Below are 13154 nucleotides of genomic sequence, written 5' to 3'. Positions count from 1 at the left end.
GATGTTCCCAAACCGATGCCCCCTCGGGCGAACGTTAAGGTTCTCTCCTTTTTTCAAGTGCAATTAAAAACATCAAATAAATAAATAAATAAATAAATAAATAAATAAAAAAGCAGTCAGTCTGGAGATGAATAATAATTACTGCACAATGTGCATGTGGGTTTTAGGACCCTGAGGATTTCTGTTATATACTAATGTAACATAATATATTAATATTATATATTATTTTATATTTATATATATTTTTTTCTAGCCCAAGTCTAAGATCTCAGCCTCGAGGAAACTCTCGCTGAAGGTAAGTGTGAATCTGATCTGATCTATATGATGAATTTTTAATTATTATTTTTTTTATTTTTTGTTATCTTATCAGATCTCACACATGATGATATTTTTTTTTAATGTGAGAAAAACATGCAAAGCTGCATTTCATCAGATTATACCTTGAAACTGCACACGTGGACGCGAGAGAATAACACGTGATAAATAAAACGTGAAATATGAACGTGTGAAAATGAATGAATCATTTATTAAAAAAAAAAAAAAGAAAGAAAATCAGGTAAAAATCATGTAAAATAATAACATGTGAGAATAAAAGATTTGTGTAAAAAAAAATCACATCTGAAAATAAATAACTCGTGTGTAAAAATGGTGAAGAATAAAAACACTGCAAGGTCTTTCAGGTGAAAAGTCCACACGTGAGTAAACACGTTAAACAGAACACGTGTAGCTTGTGTGACTTTTAATAATTAAAGCTGCGGTATGTATGTGTGTGTGTGTGTGTGTGTGTGTGTGTGTGTGTGTTTCAGATCCTGCTCCTGCAGAGGGCGATGGAGGACTTGGAGCAGGAGAAAGCGACGCGTGATGAGGAGAAGGTGCGCTACCTGGGCGAGAAACTCCCACCTCTGCAGATTTCCGGTCTCTCCATGGACGATCTCCAGGTGAGGGACAGGAACAGAACATCAACTTTATTCCTCCTGAAGGAGATTCTCGGGACAAATTACTTATAAAAAAAACTAATAATGAAAAGATCATAACGAGTTAAAATGAGATATTAGATAGAAATGTGTAGTGGTTTTACAATAAAAAATAGAAATATTCTTAAAAACTGTTCACGTGCAAAACAAATTCCATAAATAAACGACCACGAAGAAGTCACTCTATCATTATTTTAATAAATAATTTAATCATAATAAATTACAGAAAAAACATTACACTTTTCACCTGAATCAAAAAATCCAGATTCTATAAACACTTTAATTAATTAATTACATTATTAAAAAGTATATAAATATTTCAATAATTAATTAAAGAAAGTTATAAAGTTAGCTGTAATTAATGTTTTAATTAGTTTTAAAAAGTTATAAAGTTATAAAGTTAGCTGTAATTAACATTTTTAATTAGATTAAAGGAAGTTATAAAGTTATAAAGTTAGCTGTAATTAATGTTTTATGAGAATAAGAATCAAAAATACTTTTATTTACAAAGTAAAATTTCACTTCGTTCCATTAAATTAAAAACTGAATAAATTAACAATAAAAATTTGCAGTGAGTCAGACAAGTACAGGAAATTAAAACAAACAAACAAACAAACAAACAAATAAATAAATAAGATCATGATAAGAAGCTAAAGATAAAAATTTTCAGCAGCTGATCTGTTAAATAAATAAATAAATAAATAAATAATCTGAATTTGAAGACAGACATTGTTGGAAATGACCAGATGGTTTGTAACGTGTGTGTGTGTGTGTGTGTGTGTGTGTGTGTGTGTGGGGCTGCAGAAACTGTGTCGACAGCTTCACGCTAAAATCGACGTGGTGGATGAAGAGAGATACGACTTTGAAGCAAAACTCAACAAGAACAATAAAGAAGTGAGTGTAAACACACACACACACACACACAAACACACACGATGAGCTCTGCAGTGTGAAGACGGAGCAAAGGGGCTTCGTGGAGTAATGCTAGTGTGTGTGTGTGTGTGTGTGTGTGTGTGTGTGTGTTACAGATTCACGAGTTGAAGCTGAAGGTGCAGGATCTCGGAGGGAAATTTAAGAAACCGGCTCTGAGGAAGGTTCGTGTGTCGGCTGATGAGATGATGAGAGCTTTACTCGGCTCCAAACACAAAGGCTCCATGGACCTGAGAGCCAACCTGAAGTCCGTCAAGAAGGAGGACATTAAACAGGAGAAGGTGCACACACACACACACACACACACACACACACACGCACACAGGATTAGGAATGAAAGTCAAAGCTAAACATTTTTTTTTTTCAAATGAAATAATTGACAGACTAAATGAAACAAAAATTCAAAAAATGCTGCAAAATGAAGCGAAACAAACAAACAAACAAAATGTTTATTTGTGTTTTTGCATAAATTATGTTCTAGTTTCTTAAGATAATGATGTGAAAGTGAATCTGATTTGGGAATACACTGAACATAAAGGAACTTTTATACCAAAATAGTAAAAATTAAAACAAAAATTAAATAAACAAAATATTAAAAAAAATTTAAAGCCTTGCTAAACAACTGAATTGTTCATTATATTAGAAATTACACTAAGAAAACTAATAATATAAAAACAAGGAAGAAGGTGGAATATTTTGAACTGAACTCTTACTCAAATAAGTAATTTAATTTAAATTTAATAATTAATAAATATCATTAAAATATTAATTTATTTTATGGCCCTTATTTAAATAAATAAATCGGACACAAGATGGACAATCGCAGATTTTTTTTTATAAGTACCTGAAACATTTTACTGTCTCACATTCTGCCTGATAAAACACTGACTTTATAACTGCAGGTGTTTAACGACACATTTTTGCCCGTTTTATTTTTATTATCTTCATGAATTATTTAATAAGATTAAAAAAATAAACAGCCCAAGAAGTTTTCAGAACTACAGTCAATAATATTAAAGTGACATTAGGCCTAATTCTGTTGTTGTATGATGCTATGTATTGTTGCTATATGGTGTACCCCAAAATACCCCAAAGAAATATAAACAAATAAATAATTAAACAAACAAACAAATAAATTAAAATTAAATAAATAAATGTAAATATGTTAATAAATAAAAATAAACAGGGGAATATATCCAAAAATATTCACCAATACCTGAAAATACCTACAACACACATATTACACTTTGCATAGTCCTGATCAGAATGTGTGTGTGTGTGTGTGTGTGTGTGTGTGTGTGTGTGTGTGTGTGTGTGTGTGTGTAGGTGCTGACCACCGAGGTGGGAGACTGGCGTAAGAATGTGGAGGCCATGTCAGGGATGGAGGGCAGGAAGAAGATGTTTGATGCAGCTGGTGGAGGACAGTGAACAGGACGTTACTGTATATAACACTGTGTGTGTGTGTGTGTGTGTGTGTGTGTGTGTTTAACACTGAGAACAAATACTGAAAGTGAGATTTATTAGTTACATCAGTTACATTGTTGCAGTTGTTACACAGTAACATTTATTACATTATTACATAGTAATATTTATTACATTGTTACATTGTTACATCAGTTACGTTGTTGCAGTTGTTACATTGTAACATTGTTACATCAGTTACGTTGTTGCAGTTGTTACATAGCAACATTTATTACATTGTAACATTGTTACATCAGTTACGTTGTTGCAGTTGTTACATAGCAACATTTATTACATTGTTACATCAGTTGCATTGTTACAGTTGTTACATTGTAACATTGTTACATCAGGTACGTTGTTGCAGTTGTTACATGGTAATATTTACTGCATTGTCACAATGTTATATTTGTTACATTGTTACAGTAGAGTGTTACGTGGTCTATGTTACTATTCACCACGCCGTGTCAGATCATCATCATCATCATCATCATCATCATCATCATCATCATCATCATCATCTCACTAATGAACCTCTTCAATTTTTATGGCTGGATTTTATGCTAAAATACAAACATTTTTTAAATTATATGCGTCTGTCTGTGTGTGTATGTGTGCGTGTATGTGTGTGTGTGTGTGTGTGTATGTGTGCGTGTGTGTATGTGTGTGTGTATGTGTGTGTGTGTGTATGTGTTTGCACTTTCTAATAAAAATATAACTGAAGGAAATAAAATTTTAAATAAAAAGTGATTTTTGACTCACGATTTCCAGAACGTCGAGACACAAGCAGAATATCACATTATACTGTGGACACACCTTTAAAAACGAGCTCTTTAATGGGTTCTTCAGTTTCTGCTTTCATGGTTCTATGTTTAACTCCAAGCAGAAGCTCTTCCAGAAATAATGAACCATTAACCTCTAAAGAACCCGTTACAGGAACCCTTTACTTCTAACGGTGTAAAACCGGGATCGATGGAATATCGGATCCGTTTGTGTCACAGTGAGAGTGTGTGTGTGTGTGTGTGTGTGTGTGTGTGTGAGATATATATATGAGAGAGAGAGAGAGAGAGAGATACACCTCAAACACTTCTGTCCAAGGACAGGAGTAAAAACACACCTGTCTAAATATACACCTGTCTGAAGCACTGCAGTGTTTGATTTACTGCCACAGGCATGTGTTCTGTTAAAAGCTCTCATTGATGGTGTGTGTGTGTGTGTGTGTGTGTGTGTGTGTGTGTGTGTGTGTGTGACCCCTGATGTCTCTGCTCTACAGGGGATCCAATAACAATGGTACTGGGTTTAACAAGGAAAAGAGGATTATGTCTGTTGCTATTTCTAAAAAAAGTTAAACATGTACACGTACATGGAAACGGACAAAAATAAAGGGACGTCATTCAAAGACAAGAAAAAAAACAACACAAACAAACAAACAAACAAACAAACCACATTAATTTCAATTATATACCACATTAATTTGAATTAATTAGATGCACATGATTAACTTACTTAATTGTCATCTAATTATTTAACTATTAATGGACAGATATTAATTAATTAATGATAATTAATTAATTAACATTTAACATATAATTAATTCATTGTTTAATTAATATAATTTTTCAAATGTATATAAATTAATTTCATTCAATACACACTGAGCTAGTTATTTATTAAGTAGTAATTTTTGGTAATTAATTAATGGTTAATTGATTAATTAGGAATTTATTGTTTGATTGATTACTATCAAAGCATTTCATTCATTTAATTACCAATTAATTAATTAATTACACTGAATAGCACATTTATTTATTTATTTATTTATTTATTTTAGTTATTTAATACATACTTTTGCATTCAGAATAATGCAACAGTCTCGCATATATTTATACGATCGAGTGGTTTGGTTAAGACATTAATAATGAAAACATCTAATTTATTTCTGAAAGTGATATAAAGCTGCAGTTTTACAGGATTTTTTTTGTGCCTCTGTCTCACAGATTTTTTTAAAAAAAATCATTCTTTATCTTTTTCTTCTTTCCGCGTATCTTCGTGTTTCTGAAATATCTTTTTTATCTCAGACCATAATTAAGACATAATTAAGACATATATAATTAATGTGTGTTGTTTTTTCAGTCGTTATCTAAAATAAAGTGATGTTTTTTTGCCATAAATAAAAAAAAATAAAATAAATGAATACAAATAAATGAATACAAATAAATAAGATCATAATTAAGAATTATAATTATTGTGTTTTTTTAGTTGTTATCTAAAATAAAACAATTTTTTGTTTGTTTTTTTTTTATATAAAAAATTTTTTGAATAAAAAAAAAAATGCAAAATTAATCACAATCAGCCAAGAACTGACACAGATTTGACCAGGTATTGCTTTTATTTAAGTAAAAAAAATTACAACAGACCTCCAAACATAAAGTACAGTATATACAAATATATAAATATTTACATTTACAACAAAAAAAAAGTCATTTATGAGAGAAGAGCAGCAAAATCCCTCAAACCCAGAAACAAAGTCCTTTTTTTCTCTCCTCCTTTTAAAAGTTTTGAAATTGAATTAGATCAAAATGAACAATTTGAATTTGTGTATAAAGTTATAAAATTCATTTAATAGCAGGATGTTTAATTTAAAAAAATAACAAAATTGGACAAAATTTCAACTTCAGTGTTGAGTTTTCAAATTCAAATAAAATTTATATTAAATTGTATAGAAATATATAAGTATATAAATATAATATACAGTGTTTATATTGTTGAATGTGATTTTTTTATATGAATTTGCATCGGAAATGTATTGTAATAATACCAAAATATTTAGTAATTTTAAAATAGATTTGGTTTATTTAAAAAAAGGATGTTTTATTTTAAGAACAAATTCAAATGACAGCAGACCAAATCAATTCACTGAGTCAAAATACAAAAGTTTATATACAATTTCAAAATTTAAATTCAAATACCAGAGGCAAAAATATTGTTCCATACATGTACATCAATTACGGCACATAAACCACCTGCCTCTTTTCCCTTATATATAAAAACATGGTATTTAAATTTGCATAAAAACATTGCATCCTGGGTAATAACTTCAGATAAGTGATTTATTTAATAGCAAAAAGTTCCTGTCGCATTTCTTTATTCTGTTTAGAATTAAAAATAAAAGGCACTTTTGTGCAGATATGGTTTCTTTTTTCCTGAGGAAATATTTCCTTGGACAATAATCCATTTCAATAAAATTTAACGTATAATAAACCACAAACGAAGCCCTGAACCCATCGAGCATCTTAATCAAGTCTCAGTGAGTGTGTAAATAGCGGAAAAACACACCGCAGGAAGATTATACTCCTCTATACACTGCACTCAGGAAACAGAAAATACCTTTTCCTAATGAAGACATACTGTTTACACCCCAAACCCAACAGAAGACCTCTCAAATCATCCTGCTAATGAGTTGCACTCAACTTTAAGAAATGTGACCAGTGAGGAGTACACACAGGGCCGTATTCAGAGTCGGCGAAAGTCGTGCAAATATTTACGTGGGAAAGTTACGCGTGTTCAGAGTCGGGTTTCGCAGCTACTGAAGTGGATTTCACGAGCTTCACATCACATTCGGATTATTACAATCACCTGCGAGTAGTTCACACCTCCGAGGCTGGCAGATTTTTCTTGAGAAGAAGTGATTTGTCAATTTAATAAATGTTTGTGTTCAGAGTGTGAAGGATAAGCTGACCAAGCACTCGCCTGCTACGCTTACAGAGAAACTTTAACTTCATTCATCACTTCATGCAGAAAATATTCACTGCTCCTGATAAGTCGTGTCTCTGATTAAAAAGCGTCTCCTCTGATGATACTGTTAATTAATTAGTAGTGTCATATATATATTTAAGTATTTAATATCATCCTGGAATTGTGTGTTTGAGTGTGTTTGAGTGTGTTTAGAGCCAAAATATAAATTTCAGCATGAAACCTCCGTCAAACCGCTGGACTTAACGCTGCTCCTCACTCGAGCTGAGATCACGCAAGAAACATGCGCTTAAGCTCGAGACCAGAGTCGAGCGTAACTAAGACACGCCTCTCTTTCAGACAAACTCCGCCCCCACTCTCATGTAACTTCTGAGGTCTGAATACCGATGTGCATGATCTCGGTATTAACTTCTCGCTACGTGCGCTTATCTCAACTCTGAATACGGGTCACAGTTCATAAAAAATTTAATACACTGATTAAAATAATTGAAGATTGAAGTCTCTGTTTTAAAAAGCCCGAGTGTGTGACATCACTACTTTATCATTAGTGTATCATTAGTAGTAACGGTTTGTTCCTCCTGAGAACTTCATCAGCACCTACACCATGTGAGTGATGATCAACCAATCAAACCTCAGCATTGTCCCATGGCTCCACCCACAAAGGAGCGACACGTCTGCAATCCGAAAGGGCGAAGGTTGAGGGCGAAGGCTGGTTAAAGTGCCACAGTGAGTGTCGTTTTTGAGGACGTAGGGTTGCCAGATCTACTCTCCGTTTAGTGTTCTGCGGTTCCACATGCCGCGTCTGGAGTGGTGGTAGTGGAAGAAATTCCTCAAGTGCAGACGCTCCACCTCCAACCCCGCCTCCATGATCCTACAACACGTCAGACCAGAAACATGACACAAGCGTGTTCAAACTAGGGCGATGCTGGTTTCTAAAGCTGAGGTGAAACTTAGCGTGAGAATGATGACGAAAAAAAAAGAAATAAGTAAGCGGTTCGAAAAACAGATTCGGCGTAACAAGTACTCGCTTGCAAGATCGAGGACAAACCAGGACTGAAAGCATTTCTGATGTGTTTTAGTCTGTGCACTGAAAAATAAAAGAATATTTAGGAAAACTATTTTATGTCGAGTATTTAACGTCGAATGCGAGCTGGGCTTCTTTTAGCCACACAAACCTGGCAACCCTGTTTACAGTCATGTGATGTCTCGCTGCACACGCTGAAAACGCTCGTCATATTTCACATGTCATCCTGCTATACTGAAAGTGTTTCTCCTTATTTAACCTATACAGCACACACACACACACACACACACACACACACTCCTCACCTGCTGACATGTTTATTATTATCAGGAGCTGATGGAATTACAGCTCTGTGGATGCTATTTACTGACTGTGTACAAATTTAGCGCTATATCGAGTACCGAGGACATTAAAATCCGTCCCAGCGTAACGTCTCACCTGTCCAGGAGTTCCCAGTCCTCTCCTCCCCAGCGGTTCGTGAATTCTCTGGTGTTCATGCCTCCTACAGCGTCCAGGTCAGATTTATAAATACCCAGCAAACCAAAACCGTTCACCTCCCAGTAACCTGCACGGCACAATAACAGACTGCTGTAAATTCTGCACAGGACGCAGAGAGAACAGCGAGTCACAGCAGAGATCGTCACGTTTACTACAAAACTTTCCCAAAACTTTCTCAATGCTATTTTAAAATCGGATTTAAGACACACCAAATTAACTAATTAATTAAACTCACCAGAATGAGAATAGACTGAAAAAAATCTAACACTTTTACAAAAAATATATAAAATGGCCTTTAAATTATAAACTGAATATTCAGGCAAATTTACATACACCAAAGAAAAAACATTTTTTTTAAATACAGTCCTGTGCAAAAGTCTTGGCACCCTACTTTTTTTAGTACAAACTTTGTTATAGATATTTATTTTCTGACTTCTACATTATTGATTCAGTACAAAAACATTTTCGATTCCAAACATTAGTTTTCCAGCACAAAATGAAATGTTACAGAAAAATGTTTGTATGTCAGTAAAGAAAGCAGCAGATTCCATAAGAGACACTTTTCAGATAAAAACATAATGAAGGCTGCTGGGTTTCGCTGCAGAAATAAGAAGCGAGTCGACAGTCAAAGTCTCCAGAAGAACTGTGGCTGCTTCTGCAAGATGCTCAGTAACACTTCCAGCTCATTTCCTTATAAAACTGCACACACTGCACCTGAGATACTGCTTTATTTATTTAAAGTGAAGGATCGTCACATTAAATACTGACTTTGTTTCATTTATTACTGTTTACTGCTCTTTATAGGATTTTATTTTAATGTAGAAACATTTAATTTCATTATTTTTGAAGGCATCTTTACTCTACAGCATTTCTTTGCATGTGCTTAAGACTTTTGCACTTTGTACTGTATATAAAAATATTTATATCATAAAGCATTAAGGGAATATCCACTGACGAACCACTGAAGTTAATTTATCACTCAGTTTGAAAGTTAACTTTTAGAAATAATGAGATTAATTTGCATTAATTTTTTATTCATACACCAATTCTCTGATTTTTATCTCTTAAAAAACACCATGTTGACGATGAATGATGATGATGTTGAGGTGTTGATGATGAATATTATTATGATTATTATTATCTTAAAGAACGCCATGTTGATGATATGATAGAGTGAATATTATTTTTTTAACTTTACTATTTAAAAATAATTCCTTTACTGTATAAAATAATTCACATTGTGGAGTCTGGAGTTATTATGACAGTCCAGGTTCTAACTGGTTGTTAATTTTGATTCTTCTATACAACATTAAAAGTAAAACGTCTGTCCTTTAGCAGCAGGAACACAGTGTGTGAATATTTGGGTTTGTCTGATTCACTCAGTGTGGCTTGTTTCGCTTAAAGTGATTCTGAGCACAATAATGTGTTAATAATTTAACGTTTCCTCGTTAAAGAGAATGACGGAGGGAAACAGAGAGGCGTTGTGAGAGTGTGTACCGTCGGGCTCCTGAGGCGTCGCTCCACAGTTAAGCCTCATCACTAAGGGAGCAAACGCCATGTGTCCTTCAACACAGTGTTTCCTCACCGAGTCGAAGAAACTCAGCGGGAAGTGGAGATGCAGGTCACACAGAAACACAATGCTGTGATTATCCTGCGAAGAAAAAACACAATGTGTAGATATCACACTACACTTCCTGCTCCAGCGAACATCACATTACAGCCATGGTTCACCTCCGTGACCTGTGTTAAAGCTCGTCACTCTGAATTTACAGCTTCCAGAAATTCTGAAAACGGCCCCTCAACTTGGACTTCCTACTCGGAAAGTCGGGAAGCTCCACTCAACCCCGACGTCGTGTCCACATGGCCGCTCTCAATGTTAAGAGTAAATAATATCACTACACTACTTTAAATGAGTTTATAGCAGCATTTCCTTTGGATCAATCAACAAAGACACATTAGTTAGTTAAATCTATAACACTGAGTGTACAGCATGTGGAAAGTAAATACATCTTAAACTCATTGGAGACAATGGACATGTCTACTGATTTTTCACACACAACTACTACACTGAATAATGCACAACAATTTTTACACAGGGTCAGTGCACATTCTTACACACACACACACACACACACACACACAGCCACTTTACTTATCACTGCTTTCATACACACACCACCACAACTGATCATCAGTTTTATACCTGACTTTAACCTGTAATATATTTCATACAGTTAATCTGTATAGGAATCTCAGTCTGTAAAGACCTTCTAAGATATTTATAAGTATTTTTCCCTCTTATTTGTGGTATATTCTGAGTTTATTGTGTATTTTTAAAGTCCTGTTCTTGTTTTGTGGCTGTTGTGACACCAAATTTCCCCTCAGGGATCAGTAAAGTACTCTCTATCTCTATCTCTATCTCGATCTCGATCTCTATCTCTATCCATCTCATGATCACTAACTTGAGCACTAGTTAGTTGCTAACAAAACACACACACACACACACACAAAACATGAAGGTGTCCATGTTTTTCTCCTCACTTTGAGTATGAAAAGGACATAATTCTGAGTTCAGCCTTCGGAGTTGAGCAGTATATCCAGGACGTCCCTGACTGCATCACCTTTTTAAAATCACAGATGGTGGCGGTGGAGATCATTATCCACTAATATCCGTGTTTTTCTGGTTGTTATTCCATTATCGTAGATGTAAACCTAATCGACCTGCCACTTCATGAAACTCAAGAACTAAAAAACACGCTAATGTTAAATGCAATTTGAATAAAATCAGGAAGTGCTGTTTGAAACACTGGCTCAAAAATACATCTGTGTGATTAGAAGGTGCAGGAATAATAATAAAAAAAAGATTTAATGGCTTGAATAAGTGAATATGATCAAACATATCAAACATATTTGCTGTGTTTTCCTTAAAATTAAATCCAAGGAGGTTCTTGGAATTCCTTTCACTCTGGAAGTGTCCCTGAATACTAAAGGTTTGAGATGTGCTGCACCACAGCGATGTTTAGGAAGTAAGTTAGGATCCTGCAGCTCCGTCTTGCTTCTGTAGTTTCCTTTGTTTTGATCATAAACACGACAGCTGCAGCACGTTTTACTTCACTTCATACTCTCATAAAAAACTCTAATAAAATCTGATGGGCGTCGTTGGAGTCGTGCTTGAAGATGTTGTAAAATCCTTTATATTTGCACACTTGTGACAATAATTGTGTTCTGTACTAATGTGCCACGTTTTAAACCGGCAAAACCTTTCCACTACAGCCATCGTTCTGTCCAGAGAATACACTAATCACTGTCCGTTATGTTGCTTAGCAACCAAAGTTTACTGTTTACAGACTACACTGTGTGGCAGAAGCAGAGTACCTGTAACAACACGTACCTGAGCGTTTTATTCCTCTTACACCACAGCAATTTACCAAAGATTACAATTTTTATTTATTAAACAATGACACGGCATAGTTTTTATCTGTTTATAGTTACATTTCATGTTGTGAAACAAGTTAGTTCCTGTTCTCACTTACGTTATAGCAGCTATAAACACTCATTCCCTCACCAGCCTCTCTTTATTCTCTCTCTTTATTCTCTCTCTTCAACTTAATAAGATGAAAAATATATAAACGCAGCTTGTTACGCATGTTACTGAGAAACCGCAAAGAAGCGTAAACTCCTCTGTCCTGAAGACGTCAGAAAACTGAAAGTTACAGCTTTACCTCTGACTGTTACAAAGCGCTGACACTGGAGACTCCTTCCATACATGTTACATAAACACATTTCTCCTTGCAGAAAACTTCACCAATTACACACGTTTCTCTTTGTGATCAATTTCACAGAAAACCTTAACCATGGTTATTACAGGATGTGTGTGTGTGTGTGTGTTAAAGGGTGTGTTTTACAGGATGTGTTTGTTAAAGGGTGGGTATTTTACAGGGTGTATGTTTTACAAGGTGTGTGTGTATTATAAGGTGTGTGTGTGTGTACAAAACTCACTGTGATCAGGTTGATTCCGGCCTGAAGACCCGCTGATCTCTCAAAGTTTCCTGTCAGTCTTAGATACTGAAACCTGACATTCACACACACACACACACACACACACACACACACACACAGAAAAAGAGAGATACACAAGAGACAAACAGGGTCAGTGGATGTTCAGTGTGTAAAAGGATTATATTACGTTGGATAAACAGACTGTGTGTGTGCATGTGTGTGTGTGTGTGTGTGTGTGTGTGTGTGTGTGTGTGTGTGTGTGTACTTGGGGAGGCGAGAGTTCTTCAGAGCCTGTTCTATGTCCATATCAGTGCTGGAATAATCGGCGATGATGATGTTGATGTTGTCGTCTCCTGTGACCTCGTGAAGCTCCTCCATGTCCACGATGAACTTCTGCACCCAACGAGCCTGGTTCTTCACTACACACACACACACACACACACACACACACACACACACACTTAATAGAACAATGCACTCTTTAACATCTACTGCATCCTTTAACACAGTAATGTCTC

The 13154-nt window shown here is 34.8% G+C and overlaps 2 protein-coding genes across 2 annotated transcripts in view; one reads left to right on the top strand and one right to left on the bottom strand.

The window, feature by feature from the left end:
• Nucleotides 1-3951, top strand: tnni1c (troponin I, skeletal, slow c). Its single transcript, XM_026914034.3, has 6 exons — nt 1-39; nt 254-295; nt 807-938; nt 1779-1868; nt 2003-2185; nt 3231-3951. Exons 1-6 carry the CDS (start codon nt 16-18, stop codon nt 3330-3332), a joined length of 573 nt encoding a protein of 190 aa, XP_026769835.1. The 5' UTR covers nt 1-15; the 3' UTR covers nt 3333-3951.
• A 1781-nt stretch (nt 3952-5732) lies between these two features.
• b4galnt3b (beta-1,4-N-acetyl-galactosaminyl transferase 3b) overlaps nt 5733-13154 on the bottom strand; it is a 49994-nt gene continuing 42572 nt past the window's right edge. Inside the window, exons 16-20 of the mRNA XM_034304987.2 lie at nt 12902-13055; nt 12637-12709; nt 10135-10288; nt 8578-8704; nt 5733-7986 (exon numbers count right to left, since the gene is read on the bottom strand). Coding sequence (XP_034160878.2) covers nt 7878-7986; nt 8578-8704; nt 10135-10288; nt 12637-12709; nt 12902-13055 — 617 coding nt within the window. The 3' untranslated portion in view covers nt 5733-7877. The remainder of the gene's footprint in view (nt 7987-8577; nt 8705-10134; nt 10289-12636; nt 12710-12901; nt 13056-13154) is intronic.

Source organism: Pangasianodon hypophthalmus, chromosome 6, assembly GCF_027358585.1.
Source record: "Pangasianodon hypophthalmus isolate fPanHyp1 chromosome 6, fPanHyp1.pri, whole genome shotgun sequence".
NCBI classification, from domain to species: domain Eukaryota; kingdom Metazoa; phylum Chordata; class Actinopteri; order Siluriformes; family Pangasiidae; genus Pangasianodon; species Pangasianodon hypophthalmus.
The sequence above is the reverse complement of the archived record's forward strand: the minus strand, read 5'-3'. Positions and strand labels throughout refer to the sequence as shown.